The 16,236-nt window shown below is 38.2% G+C and overlaps 1 protein-coding gene across 5 annotated transcripts in view; it reads right to left on the reverse strand.

Moving 5' to 3' along the window:
- LOC117412287 (dystroglycan 1-like) overlaps positions 1–16,236 on the reverse strand; it is a 194,225-nt gene that overhangs the window by 6,623 nt on the left and 171,366 nt on the right. For 3 of the 5 annotated variants that reach the window (XM_058988749.1, XM_034020518.3, XM_034020519.3), the window contains one exon: positions 2,546–3,040. In XM_058988749.1, coding sequence (XP_058844732.1) covers positions 2,546–2,863 — 318 coding nt within the window. In that variant the 5' untranslated portion in view covers positions 2,864–3,040. Of the gene's footprint in view, positions 1–2,545; positions 3,041–13,389; positions 13,409–15,830; positions 15,935–16,236 lie in introns of those variants that run through there. The other 2 variants (XM_058988748.1, XM_058988751.1) reach the window with 2 other exon arrangements.

The raw sequence follows: 16,236 nt of genomic DNA on the forward strand, positions 1-16,236 counted from the left end.
GTTAGGGCTGGGGTCAACTGCAAAACGATGCAGTAACTACTGCAAATACAGCAACTGTATATATAAGGAACCGAAGATTTCAAATTTAAAAAGGGAGGGAGGGCGGGGGGGAAAATCACAGGATTTGAATTCCTGTGGCATTCAAAGCACCGACTAAAAATCGGAAAGGTCCTCCCCACTGGGGATCAGATGCTATAAACAGGCAGCAGTCTCTAAAGAGGACAGGCCATGTAGACAGAACTATAAATAGGACTAGCCTGAAACCGATTGTAAAAGCTATTTATCAACACATTTACTTAAAACTAGGTACAGCACACCGTTTGTGCCTTTAAAATAAATAAATAAATAAATAAATAAAATAATATGGCTACAAATACTGTATCCCCCCCCCCCCCCCATCAAAACTGCAAACTGTTTACCAGTTTTCTAACTAGCCAAAAGATATTCATAAATCAAGAAGCAAACCAAAGACTAATGATGCAATCCAAGTGGAATTTCTCACCAGTCATGGTATGCAGTTGTCATAATTAGAAGTGCACTCAAACTGCTATATTGAGAAAATATATTGGAAGCACCAAAATTGCCATCAACAATCAGCGTCTAAGAACTAACGTTCTTTGCTCTGAAAACAGTGCCCTGATGAACCATCCACTTCAGTCATTAAGCGACACTGTCTTGGGTCACCAGTTCAATCCCCTAAACTTCTGCCTCACATTCTTTGGAAATCCATCCGTATGACAGTAAAAACAGCTTTCGTTTTAACTTTGAGCCATAATACCATAGAGAACCCTACATTGCCACTCATTTCTTATTCAGCCAAGATCACACTGTGAAAATAAAGTTTGTCCACCAATATCGAAATTAACTGGTTTTCAGATTTCAGGTCTGGCAGGCTTATTAAAATGTGCCATATAGACAGCATGGCCAACAAACTGTACAGCAAACAAAAGCGGAGAGGAGAAGAAAAGAAAACCTCTTGGCTCTAACCTGCATGCTAATCTGGAACTGATTTAGGTTTAAACAAATCATGACTCGTATCACAGTATTTTATGCATATTCAACCGATACAGTATTTCCATCCAGTGGTGTTTGTCAGTGTTGGGGAGGGGGGGGGGGGGGTTTGAACAATCAGCATTGAAACGAATGAGTAATTGTACAGATAGCAGGCTGTATGGTATCCACCCACCAGTCTCTCACAGGCAAACTTGCCAAGAAAGCAGCAGGCAACACTGGGAACCAGACGTTGTATGCGGTTTTATTTTTGTGTTGCATTAGCCTAGAGTAATCATCAAACTTTTTAGATTTCAATCCAAGCAAAATGAATGAATGACATTCAACCCAACATTTGTGTAACCTCATGTTTCGAACATGTCAATGCATGAGAGCATCAAGCAATGGCATTGTGTTTTATAAAGTAACTTTTTGCAGGTATGGAGTACAACCTTGGCTACCTTACCAGTTGGCAGGAACGTTAAAATAGAAATTAACATGAGTTGCTTTGTCAACTGTAGCTCAAGAGGCAGTATAGGGCCTTGTACTTTACACATGTGAACAAAGCAACCTTTATTACACATTCCTTTGCATGTGTGGCATATTTAATTGGTCTAAACATGTTTTTGAAAATCCTTCTGACAAACTGCTGCACTCCCCTACTTTTCCCTCCTCAAAATCCATATATATTTGCATTCTTTACACATTGCTGCCAGAAACACAGCTTACAGACAAGTTAAGAGTTCAAAGCAGGAGGAACTATCCAAATATTGGGTTACAGGGGGAGTCTCTTGGAAAAACAGATGTTCGTGAGGGGCACAGAGGTGGAGGAGAAACCGGAGAACAGGGATGCTTGGGTCAAGACTTTTTAGCTACTGGAGCAGCTTCTCATCTCCATCTGATGAGGTCTGCACTTTATCAGCAGCAGGGAGGCATGAGAATAAATAAAATAGATATTTTAAGAAAAGCTACTGTATTCTTCCTGCTCCCTCTATTTTCATCCAATTTAGAATACACCATTTGCTTTGTGTTATTGTGCAATGCGTGTGTATATCATAACAGTACGATATTCATGCTTTGTTTTTAATTGTTTTGTATATTTGTTTGTGGTGTGCAGTATGAAATAAAACACAGTAATTCTAAGTGAAATTGCCTATGTATATTGCAGCCAAGGCAATATACATAGTAAAAATGGGGAGCGCGATATATCCAAATCCGCAGTATAGCGAGGGGCGATATAACAAGGGGTGGGTGGATTCCCTTCCACTACTAGTTTGGTTGTCATGATCAATGTCATGTTTTCTTTTTCAGCAGGTAAGGTTTGAACACAAGTCCTAACTTTTTGTTAAGCATTTGCATGCCATAGAAGTAGAATGTCATGGATTGGCCACTAAAACTTTCCAGGTGCTAACATTGAATTATACTTTGGACTGCCCACGTGGTCAGTAAACACTTCATCTTTTGAATAGACGGAATGTAGACCCCACATTGTTTGTACAATCATCCAGTGAATGAAACATGTATAGAGGTGCTCATTTGAGGAACAGTAACTAACCTTGATTATACTGCTTGTTGTGTCAGATGTTTCCACAGGAACCTTCATCTGAAAGACTCGTCCCACCACAGCAGAGGAGTCAGGGATGCCGGCTGGCGGTACCACCCCTACGGAGGCCGTCTCCTGCAATTCTGTTAGCAAAGACGACTGCATGGAAGCCTCCAACTGGCTCCCCAAGTCTCGTACTACCTCCACCTGCCCGTTGGGCCAGTTGCCATGGACAATGGCTGCCAGCAGCCCTAGAATTAAAAAGGTAGTCCTGCTCTGAGCATGGATAAAGGGCCCAGCCTCCACCGACGCTCTTCGTTTATTGAGCATTTTTCTCTCCCAATGCTATCGGCTCACCAAAGACCCTCAAAAAGTAAGGGACAGCATACACTGCGCTGCTGCGGCACAGATCCCTTCTGCCAAGAGGATTTGCTTTTGATTTGATCTCTGTTCTTGCTTCCAGTTTGCCCCTTCAGAATCCCATTGTGGTCACAGTTACTTGGGAACCTGAAAAGAAGAAAAAAGAAATATCCTTGAATTTTAAAAGAAACAGTATTGGTCAAGTGGGATGAACTACCTTTACAACAGCTTATGTAAAACAATACACCCATTTAGTAGTACAGTCATTTCAAGTAAGCATTTAAAGGAAAAAAACTAATTGCTAGCTTTCACCTCCATCACATCCTAATTGCATCCTTTATCCAAAACTATTTACAGTTCAGTTCAACTGTTCAACTGCACTTTTTAGATTATCTGCACACCTTTGAGCAAAAGTTCCAAGTTACACAGTAAATCATTGTTTTGCTTTTTTCAAAGCTGATCTCAGCCCAAAAACACAAAATCTTTCATGCCGACTATTAATGTGCATTTGCCGGGGGTGTTCAGACACAAACTTTATACATTTCCCAGTCATCGCCGTCTGGCTGGAATTCAAAGACATTGGAGAGTAGTGTTGGGAAAAGTCTAGGTCCCACGCTCCCAGGATGTTCTGCCTTGGTGGAAGGGGAGGGGGAGTGGGGAAGATGATCACAAGGAAGTCTTTTGGGCCTCACAGATTCTACAGTGCAAAACTATTACATACATCATCAGTATCAGCCTTATCAAAACAGCAGGTGCAGGGACTTGGAGAGGTGGCGAGGTCTGTTGTAAAGATTTTAGCACTGTATAAATGTTATCATTTTTTTTATACTAGAAAAAATTCTAATTTATATTAAAACTGAGCTTACAGGGGGAAAAAATGTAATATGTCGGCCAATTACCAAACATCCTAATGGTTTTTTTCTCAGGTACCTTAAGAAGTCACAGATCAGACCCTTCAGTCACAGATTACTTGGCTTAGATGCAAGTTTTAATTAACTGCTTGTGCGTGAAATACAATTCCCATCACAGAAGTCATACCCAGAGCCATGTCCCCACAAAACATTAAATATTGTGTCCTTTACATGCAACATTCAGGACAAACAGCATGCCTACATACACAAACATCAAATATTACTGTGAGCTACAGTACAAGTACTGTACTAAATCGCTACGCTTAAACTGTTCACCAAAAGTATGCTTAACAAGAGGTCTTTCATCTCCTTTCAAGAGAAATTCAAAAAATGTGAAAAACTACTGCAGTTCACAGATTAAAATACAGCTTCCTGTGATGAAATGCCAACAGCCTTTGAACTGCTTAGTAGACAGACAGTAATGAACCGTACATAACAGCAATGGTATCACAGCAGTTAATTTCCTGGCAAGGCTCACCTGGCAACCCAATTATTAAATTGGAAAGGCATATGGCATGGGAAAACAATGCTACAGTACATTTCAAAAAAGCAATATACCACTTCCCCACTACTTTCTTCTTCAGCTTTGTTTTATAAAACTACACCTAAAACAAGAAGAAACCAATCCACAGAGGATTTGACTTCAATCATTAAGTTTGTGAAAGGTTAATTGGGTCAAAAGAAAGTGTCTCCTTTTACTCACTGTCTCATTTTGAAGGTAGTATAGAAAAAACAATTGTCATTGCTAGTACGGTAGTTAAATCACTTCAGAAGTCTTGCTTAGGGCCAGTTCCTTACATTTTTCAATTTAAGTATCCAAGACCAATTTGTGGTGCCCCTATAATTTATAAACCACCTTGCTAATCTCTCTCTCTCTGCTTGACCTGTATTTTACAAAAGCTAAAAAAGTTTTTTTTTTTTCTTTAACAGACTTATCAAATTGATTTATAGAGTAACAATAATTGACAAATTGTGTTTAACGTACAGTAGTACAGATACAGGTTAATTTTACTCAGTCATTCAGACAGTTGTTAATGTAGCAGTCACTGCTGACAGAAGCAGGCGAGCCATATTTCTGTATTTCTATCCTCCGGTTTTTACCAGGAAAACTAGAGTTTTTTTTTTTTTGCAGTCATCAGTTTAAAACATAAATAAATAAAAACCACACACACACAAAATACAGTCCTGAAACTAAATTAAAAGGCCATGCTTATTCGGCAAGTTTTTTTTTAAGAAATAATAAAATGGAGAGCTACTTGGCCTAATGGACACAAAGTATTATCTTATGTATGCATTTTGGGAGGCAACAGAGTCTACTGTTGGGGAAAAAATAAACCTAACATCGTATTAAACATTACACACAACTGCTGTACAAATAAACAGCTTTTATCCTGTGCTGTTCTTCTGGTTCAATACACCTTGCTTCAGCAGATTCCGGTGCTACTGCAAACACCCTACAGTTTAATTTACATGGAAAATCATTCATTCTGACACAGCCTTCAATTTCCCAAACTCCCAACATCGAAACAAAATCAGTCATATTTTGCAGCTACACTTTTAATGCAGTCCAACCCTGATTCTTCAAATGGATAGAGAAAAATATTTAAAACAATCTCACATTAGTAAAGTAAAATTTGTGTGTATGGGTTCATTTTAAACAACTGCTACAATACAGAAGGGTACCATTAGTTAAAGTGTAGGGATAAAAGTGCCCATTCAAGACCGAGAAATGGCTCCTGGTTTGGCTATAAAAGGGCGCTCTGGGAAGTCAAAAAATGGTCATGTCTGATGCTTGTCATTCCGTAAGGAACAAACATCCACCTTGAATGCCAATACAGGACCTACAAACATTTTAAAAAGATATATACGCCTAGTTACAGTTCAATTCCAGGTGATTTTAAAACAGCATGTTTGTAGTGCCAGTATCGCTCTTTAGTAAAATCATTTATCAACATCAGCACAGCAGAGTTAAAGCGACAGTGGAAAACATCAGTCAGACACTTGACTCACCAGCTTGAAATCCCAAAAATCAACGTCCATACCAACATGGAAACTTACTAGTACAAAAACACACCCTGTTTAAATAAAATAAAATTATATATACACACACACTGTAGAATTTAAAAAACAACACGCGTCAATTTTAGTGGGTGTGCCTATTTTAATTCATACAGAGAATCCAAAACAGTACAAGCTTTCATAGAATACTACGGTATAGGCCCTAGCAGCTTACTTGCTACAGTTCCAGTAAATACGCAAGCTATAAAAGGTTTAGCAGATGGTGATACTACAGTACGTGAAACTATAAAACAAACAATGCAGATATGAAAGTGAAAAGGAAACCACATACTGTACAGTAATTTAAAAGGTGGGCAAGTCCATGGCACTGTATATGTACAGTATATTAGCCATAGTGTACTACCAACAAGCTCATAGTAAAACCAGGAATTGATCAAACCGCTACGCAATGGGAGTCTTCGTTCCATCCCTGAAATGGGAACTGCTGTACTGTTTAAATGTGTTATTTTAGAAAGCTTTATTTTTAATGTTACAGCTCATTACAATATAACAAGAGACAAATACGCCTGACCAAAGCATTTAAGCATTTACTGGAGCAAGGATTTACTGAAATGCAGCCAGAGTAGCTCCACTTTGCTAATACTGTACATACTCCTCTGTTGAATTCTGGCTCAGCCTCAAAAGGGGGAGTGTGTGCCAGGAGAGGACGTGTGTCTACACAGGGGGAAGGACAGGTGTGTTGCAAAGATACTGCAGAGGAATCAAATACAGCTCCAACCCCCTTAGACAATCTCCCCACCATTGTATCGGCTAAACTTGAAACACCCGTGATGAAATATGATCTTGGGCATCTGCCTCACTGTCCTACAACCATTTGTCATGCCAAATAAAGCCTTGTGAAAAGGTAATGTACAAGGCAAGCAAAATACTACTGCTTATAGTTAAGTGCAACAAGACCATTTTAGCAAATCGTTTCTCAGAAACACAATGGTAACAAATGAAACGTATCTCACTTTTATTTTAATGTAAGCTTATCACTTAAATATTTAAAACCCAGCGCTCAAAACGGGATCTAAGACACCACCTTAAAACCAGTCCTTAACACTCGTTGAATCAGAACGAGAACTGCAGTGTCTTAATGGGGCTGCCTGCTGGTAAGCAATACCCATTATGGATACACAAGGGACAGAATTAAATTCAGACCTCGTCACCCTGCAGGAGAAATATTACCTCTCCAAGGAACCATTCCACCGTCTCTAAATCAGACCACTCATGGGAGGGAGGGGAGGGTCAGCTGGTGGCAGTTGGCAGGCTTTGTGCTGACAGCTGGGAGGATGGGACTCCTGTCTTTTTGCAGGAGACACCGTCTCATCATTTATAAAATCAAACCTACCCCCTCCAAAAACACCTCTGCTCTCTGGCGCTGACTGCTACACCTCCCCACTTTCCATCTATGGAGTTTCCTCTCCCGATAGCAATTGGGTGCTAGGATACAGGATACCAATCCATAGACAATGCCAAACACAATCTACAAAAAAGGCCCAGTTAGGCTATTGCAGTTCACAGGATAAAACTACCAGGACTGGTTTTACTCCATACACAGGACAGTATATTGTATTTGATAAAGTTATGCAAGAGTTAAACTAGGCTGTTGGATTTATTTTTTAAAGATTTACAGTGCATGTTCTACCAAGGCAAAGCACGATTAGTTTGTAGAAACGCAGTACTCTAAGCTTACAGATAAGTGCTAAACACTTACTGTACAGTACTGTAAACTGATGGAAAGACAATTCAGCTGTGTCTCCATGCTCTATCCCAACTCTCAACCTTCCTCAAACAAAGCCAGTCTGCAAATATTGTATACCCTCCTGTTCTCAGTCTATACCCTTCCTGGGCCTTAAATATATAAAAAACATGGCTCCAACACCACACCAATACCCAGGGTACCCATGCAGAACCCTCAGCTATATCTTCATAAGAAAAAACTAAAAAACACAGTACTGTACAATGCACTGTAACCCCTGAAGCGCTGGAGGAATTAATTGCAAAAACCTTAACTGTTCTTGACTGCGCTGTTGAGGAACTGGGGTCTAGAAGTTACTTAAGTAGTAAGATGACTACTGCTAGGATATTTTTTTTCAATCTTGGGCTTAGAAAACTTGTACACACTTAGAAATATTATAACAAGGAAGCATTCACAAGCTTCAGGACAACTCACTAGAACACTGCTGGACTTGTCAGTTATAGGCTTTGTTAAACAGGATTCCTCTCAGTACTGTACTGCAAGGCAATTGTGCAATCAAGATGTTGACTTGTGTACCAAATTTGTTTCCGACAAAATACAGGTCAAGAATCCAATTTTCACAGTTGGTAAAGTAGGCATTTATTTTCCATCCCAACAGGTAGTCCTAGAAGTAATTTGCGTATTTGCATGTGTGTGTGTAAAGTTCTGAATGCACCCATTTGTGCTGTGCAATTTTGATTTAATCCAGGCCAGTGCAGTATATTAACAAAGAACTACAGTAGTAATTTGTGTAACTGAAAATGATAGGAACTCACAATGCATGGCTGGGTCCCAATTCTTCGAAAATGAAATAGTTTGAATGACAATGATGAAAATTACTTGGCAAGTAAAGGCAATGTCATTTTTACAATGCCTCAGAAAAAGTAAAAAACATCTTCTCATTCTAGATATAAATCTGTCCAAATTAAAACAGATAAGAATACCGACACGGCACACTGATTGGGGCCATACGGGTTTCCTTGGCCGTGTTTTACTAAAACAAATTGATATTTGTTTTTAAAAATGGTGAATTTTAGCTGACAAGTAACAAAAAGCAATTGTTCAGCATGAGAAGTATAAAGCAGGACATCCCCATTGACTGAGTCGGTCAGTGTCACTTTCCAGCCTGCTGCTGAAAACACCACCAGCTCTCGGGGAAGCCCACCTACCCATCTGCCCCAGTGGAAAATAAGATGATCCTACTCACTGTATGTACAGAAACCAAACAAACAGCCTATTCTCCTCAAAACTGCTCCCTTTTTTAAAAACATTCAGTGCCTGTTAGCTCCTGTATACAACACGGGTGGAACTTAACAGGAAGCACACACCTCCTCTCGCTTTTATATGTAAAGGCTTGAACAGTGTGAGAAACAGGCATCAGCAGTTTACTGTCAAAAAAGACATTACACCTTTAAAATATGTCAACTAGCCTCCCAGTCCCTCCCACCGTGGCCCTCTGTTTACCAGGCATAATGCCTTTGGCTCTCAGAGGCTGAATAAAAGATTTCACTGTTTGTCTCAATCAAATAGAGATCCATCTTGTTTGGGTACGCCGCTTCTCTCACGTTTTAACACAGCGACTACAACAGACAGACCATTACAACCGGTTGGGACTGACTCCTGTTAACTCTTTTACTGCTTTTGTTCAAGAGTAGAATGAAGAATTCCCATGGTAGTACATTTTTCATAATCTCAAGAAAACTATGTGTGCCAAAAATAAAGCAAGATAGCAGAATGCAATGCAAAATGAAGACAATGGATTTATTTTCTAAACTATGCCCTTGTTACTATACAAACCCACATCAATTTGCAATAATGTTGACATTGTCCGATAACTGAAAGTGCATTTCAGAAAAGTCATTTCTGGTAAATGCAATCCTAAAGCACCATGCTGGATAACTAGGTGTCTGTCTGCTGCCCAAAAATGGGGAAGGGTTAATAGTTAACCACTGACTGGTTGTGATAACTTGGAATTTGATGCATCTTTTTTGGTTTTTTTTTAATGCTGCTGTTGCTTTGTGCAGTTTCATTGCTACAAGTCAACAGTGCAAACACCAAAGCTGTGAAGTCATAGGTTTATTAAAGTATGTGACTTCACACAGTACAACCGACAAGGTCACAACCAAGACTGTGATTAAACAGGAGTTAATAAGTTGCAAAATGTCAAGATCAAGGCACGAACCACTGAAGCGCAACAGGTTGACAAGTTATATTAAAATAATAATAATAATAATAATAGCTTGAACACTTTGGTAAAGGTTCTAAAGCAGGTTTTTAAATATTTGGTTACTGCTGAACATTTAGTGTTCAAATACTGCAGTAGGACTAATTAAAAGAGACCACATTCAATAACTGGGTTTTAATGGACAACCTGTCCAATTTCAACTTATTTTCAATTGCAAGCAAAAGTTAGTTACTTAAGTGTGCTCGCAAACTAACAAAAATAACAATCCAACTCATATACAGTAACACTGTGGGTGGCGGCTCTTTTTACTCAAATAGTATAATCCAGGAAAACTAACAGCACTATTCCAGTTCCAACAGACTTGACCTGAAAATTGAACTTGCTGTACTGTGCATGATGCAGCTCAAACTTATTGTACAATTCACTGAACATGCATAACTTGTATTATGCTGGAGATGGTGAATTCATAAAGACAAACCTAATAAATCTGGGTCAAAATAGGTTCTTCTTGTACATTAAAATCAGAGAAACACACTTGCTGCAATCTGGTCGATTTGTTTAAGCGAAACAGTTTTACCCTCTCCCCCCCCCCCCCCTCCCTCCCCAAAAATATAACCCAACATCAGCCAGCATCACATACTGCAGTCTAGTGTTCTGCGATACCTGATTTAGGCTACCTCGATACGATACCCTGCATAAGATCACGATATTCGATATTATCACGATTCTTTGAATTTTATGTCCATTACATGTTAAATGGCTGTCAAATAAAAATGTTCGCAAGTACAAAGTGTGGTAGAGGCTAAAACTCACTTAATGCTACAGCATGGTGGAATGCTTGCTTTTTAATTTTATTTTCTGTTGAAACAAGTTCTCTTTTTATATAAGAAATACAGAAAATAGTGTAATCAAAGTCATTGCCACCGACTATTAAATACAACTGTAAAGAAAGCTTAGTATAAGAGACATTATTTTCTGTATATATTGTGTTTCAATATATTATGTTTCATCTTATTCAAGCCAAACGTCTCCTTCAAAACAACATTGCAGTGCACTATAAACATAGGAAATGTTATGCAATTTTATTCAGACCATCATGCGAGCGTGGATGTTAATTTTGCTAAGAAAATAAATTAGACAAAAGACTTTTACAACTATAGATTAGAGCACATCGTTTACCTGCTGAATCGCGTATGCACGCCTTGAACTATACATGGGGGGGGGGGACGGGGGGACGGGGGGACGGGGGGACGGGACTATGCAGCCTATGTACTGTGTACTGTACTGTATGTTTTTGTGCTGAACTTGCAACAATCAGACGTCCGTTTCCAGCATGAAAGCTAATTGTTTTACACACACAAAAAAAATGTTTTACGACAAAATCCAAGGAATATATAAAGTGTTAACAATTTATAACATGGAGTCGTTTTAATGACACGTCTGCAAAATATATTTTTGCATCTTGGTGAACTAACGAACGGCATTTTGATCCGCTTTTAGAGCGTTCCTATGTTCTCTTTACACAGTGCTTTTTTTATATAGTATTGTACTATTTCAACTTCTTACACACACACACACACACACACACACACACACACACACACACACACATATAAATACTAATTGGGTGCATTATTTACATTTTTAAGGCGAGATGTAATTCACAGAATCTCAATAATATGTAGAACAAAAGAACTACAGTAAAAGTAGAACTATTTTAACTGTAACTAACTTACATGCTGTCGCTTCACTTCAACAAAGAGATTGGGGTGGCGATCTGATAAATGCTTAAATAAATTGGTGGTGTTTCCTCCCTTGTTTTTGACTTCTTTCAAACACCTCCTACATTTTGGATGTCCACCTTCAACTGGATTGCCGCTTTCATTTAATGGATAACCAAAATAGTTCCACACTACAGTGGAATTGGCTTTAGAAACCAGCTGTTCTCCCGCGTCCGCCATGTTGATACTTGGGCAGTACTGTAATTAAATTTTCCGAGAACGCGCAGCGCAGGAAAGTTAGTTTCTTCCGGTATATGCAAAAAAGTTCATATCGTTTTTAAAGCACACAATTAAAGTGTTGTTTTGAAGTCTCAAAAAAAAAAAAAAAATAGCCAGACCGGAAAACACGATATATCACCAAAAAAAAGACGGAATCGAAAAAAAACGATATATCGATATTTTTTTTTTAACCCGATATTAGGTATCATATAATTTTTGTATCATGATATTTCGATATACCGAAATACCGCAGAACACTACTGCAGTCTCTCATTCCAACCGAAAATAAAATCAACAGCGCTCAGATTTCAAGTTCCCTCCTACTGAACAACAAATTCAGCTTACATGCTAATGCTGCTATCCAAATGTACTCATGTCCTGTGATGAATTACCCACACAAAACTAGAAGCCCAGCTTTTCATTTACTGAACTGTTAATATTTAACCGAGTCAAAGAGGAACCTTTAACTAACCACACAGCCTCTTTCATGGTAATGCTGGTACTCAACACTTCATTTCCCCTCCCCCATCAATTTGTTATCTGTCATTTTTCTGCAAGAACCACCTCCAACCACTTCAAATCAAACACCCCCTTTCCTGCTTCTCACTGTACAGCAGCTCCACTGTTCTAGAAATGCCATTCTGTGAATGTCCTTTAGGGTCCTTTATCAATCTGGTATGCACCTTGAATCACCCTACACTTGGGTGCTGCAGTCCTCCTATTCCAACTTCTACAAATTGCCCTGAAGAAGCTGCAAAAACTGAACATTTGAACGTAAACCTACCAATGTCTATACAAATCACACTATCGGCTACTAAAGAACTAGGCTACAATTTGATATTAGTTAGTTACTGAAGGCTAAATACTGCCTATTTATGATCTCCAATTGTGATTTTATATAAATTCAATCTTCAGTGTAAATAAGGTTCTTCTGTAGCTATTCTGAACACTCCTTCCAATTTTCACTTAGCACCATAAGATTTAAATGCAATAAGAAATAAACTCGTCAGGATAATGCATTTACAATTGACGTCACTGTAGCATTAAAATCGTTATGTTTTAACCTACAGTACTTTACGGGGTGTTTCTTCCTAATAGATAATAAAAAGTAAAAAAAAAAATGCAATTTTGTATGTGGCCTTGATGAAGGTACTGTACGTGAAGCTACTTGCAGCAGGATTGCTGCCAAACGTATGGTAATTTCAATACAGTATCAGTATATGTAAAATACCTCCTAAAATTAAATTCACAAAACTCCTGTCAAAGGCAAACTTCAAAATGGATTCCCCACACAGAACATTGCTCCTCCGGTGGAGAGTCTAATGGTTGCTCGGTTGCCTTTCCAAACAGTGTCCTGAATCTTGATGCCTGCAGTATGAATTGGGATTAATTACCAATCCATGATAACAGTTTAACTGTCACAGGTGAATAGCTTACTCTTGAAAAACAAGCCATTTAAATGGAGTACCATTTGGCATTAAATAGTTCTAATTTCACAAATAAGAAATTGTGTTTATGAACAAACCAGTTCCAAAGAAAGCTGGCAGCAGATAAGAAGTGACAGATCCTGGTGAAACTATTCAAAATGAGTTGCCTACCTCTCAACACCTCTTTAGGGGAGCAATCTGGAAGCAAGATATTTTTCCTATCGTAGGAACCAGTAATAGAACCGGATCCTGAAATTTACATAAAGTGCACGTCAGTAGTTAATACAAAACATGTGGCTTGGGATGTAATGTAAAAAAAAGTTGTGTTTTAGGCAGAATGCTTTCTTAAATACACACTTTTAGATCCTGGATAAGTTAGTGAACAAACAAACCTACTAGGCTATTTCCACAAGGTAAATAGAGAAAACAACTTTACTCAGTGGAGGTTTCTCCCTCCCTCCACCAACTGACCCAGTACTTCTGCCACATTAATCATTTTTTTTTTTTATTTTAAAACAACAAGTGTGCTACTTGTGGTCATTTGGCAAGCTATCAAAAGAATATATTTGGTGTTTCACATACTTCAAATGTGCTTAACACACATAGTACCAACAAAACATACAATTAATACAACACCAAGGCTACCAATTAGAAAATATAGAACCTACATAAGCACACACAAAAAAAAAACAACAATACATCAACACTTTTAAATACTGTTATAATATATCCTTTTGGGGTTATTAGTCTAGAGACAGAGGGTAAAATTAAGAAAATATCTTGCTGGGCTAAATCAATTGCCAGCAGTAAGAATAAACCAAGTAAACATGATAAGCTTGAATCAGACATCAAAGAGAAACCAAGACCTTTCTCCTATGAGAAATTGCTTCTTTGAACTGCCTTTGTACCTCACAATTGTACAGCAACTTAGGAGCAACTGTAAGAAAGAGTCTTCCAGGGCTGTGTGTTAAACCTGCTCCAAAAAGTGTCAATGAACACACGTTTTGTTTCTATCTATGCTAATATGCTGTATGGGAATATGGTTCTAAACACCTTACTGTAGGCGAAGAAATATGGTGTAAACAATGACTACTTAACATACTGGAAGCAGCATGGGGCTTCGCATTCGATGCAGCTTTTAATTATTATTTGGCTGCTTGGTTCAGTTACTTAAGTGACCAAATCAGGCTCCCGACAGCCTTGAGACGTCCAGTTAAATAAGGTTACAATAAAACAAATAAAATAAAGAGTTACTGTAGAAAAATACATGTGTTGCCTGGAAACCTTTCACAGCTGCAAATTAACCAATTGTAAATGTACTGCTAACATTCAGGAATTCACTGTCTGGAGGGCCACCAGTTTTTGAACATTGGGTGTATGTACTTGAGCCATATTGTCTGCAAAGGCCTTTGTTATGAATAGTGGCCTACAGAGTCCACTACAGATGAACACAGGATAATTTAGCTTTGAGACTGTTGACATTTGATACCCACAAATTTAGTAGTGAATGGTTAAACTAGCGGTATCTAACTTAAAATCGGGCCTTAAAATGTATTTCCCTTACAATATCCAGATATAATAAATATGTAGCCTAAATGGAAAATACACGGTATCAACAATGATTTGTGAGTAATCCAAGCACCACCACAACACGGATACCAACACATTTTCAAACACCGACGGAAATATAAAATTCATGCATACCACAAAAGGTTCATGATTGACATTAATATCTCAAATGTGGTTTGGACAACGGTGCTGCAGGACGCGAGAGTCTCTCAGGTCCTTGCACTGGTATCCGTATTTAACTGTGTACATTATTTCACTTTCTTCTTTGCGTTTTCCCTGACCTATTTAAAATTCCCTGGGCTGCAGATTTGATTTCCAGTACTTCGTTCGAGCACCCACTGCCTTTCCCTTAAAGTTAAACGAATAGATTAGACAAATACAATTAACAGAGAACTGAGTTAATAGTTCTATTAAATATATATCATGTTGAATACCGTGTCTTTCTTTTACTCGTGTTAACGAGTCTTTACGCATCGAAACTCATGTGGGTACCTTGCACATTTATTTTTTTATTATTATTTATTATTATTATTATTATTATTATTATTATTATATTTTTCAACAGAGAACTTCACAAAGCATTCGATACGATTGTACTTCCATAAAGAATTTAAATAAACTAAACAAAATAGGTGCTTATTTGGTCAATTTGTGTACACAAGCAATATTACTGAGTTACAATCAAACCCAACAAAAGCACATATTTGTACACTTCGGTGTATAAGTAGAAACACACATCCCGTTTTTTTGTAATACATACATACATACATACATACATACATAAAACTAAACACACTGGCAAATTTGGAAACCAGCGGTACCGACAATGCGCTTAGATTCAGAAAACGGTTTTAAAAAGTTTGTTTTTCTCTTTCGGATATAACGCTAAAAACTAAGGAGCAGCACCAAAACAAAACTTAAAATTGTAGAAGAGGGCGGCAGAGGGAATGTCACCACTTAATTTAAATCACTTTTTTTTTTCTTCAAATAAACACCGCCATTTAAAATACTTAAATATATTATAAAAGTATACACAAGATAACCTTGTTAAAAAGAATGTTTGAAGTGCAGCGATATCCGAATTTTAAGTTCAACAGTGGGACCCCGCAGCTCTCATCAACGCTCTCGCAGGGTAAAAAGAAGTTACTGGTATATTTTTTGCTTCCTCAGGCTAGTAATAAGCCCAAGACCTTTTTTTTTTCTCTTTTTTTTTTTGCCAAAGGCCTGCATTGCCATTCTGTACCTTGTCGGGGCCCTGCAAAAACAAAGCCCCCTCAATCATCTCAACATGCTAGCCGTGATAAGAAAAAGAGAGCTACAGTTGAATACATTCCGATGGAAAACACTGCACTGTTTTTATTTTTTACACCTACACATGATTAAAACAAAAGCAAGCAGGTCTATGCGCACGCAGACTAGCCAAAATGCACCTGCATATAAGAAGAAAAC

Source organism: Acipenser ruthenus, chromosome 16 (genome assembly GCF_902713425.1).
Source record: "Acipenser ruthenus chromosome 16, fAciRut3.2 maternal haplotype, whole genome shotgun sequence".
Taxonomy (NCBI): Eukaryota; Metazoa; Chordata; class Actinopteri; order Acipenseriformes; family Acipenseridae; genus Acipenser; species Acipenser ruthenus.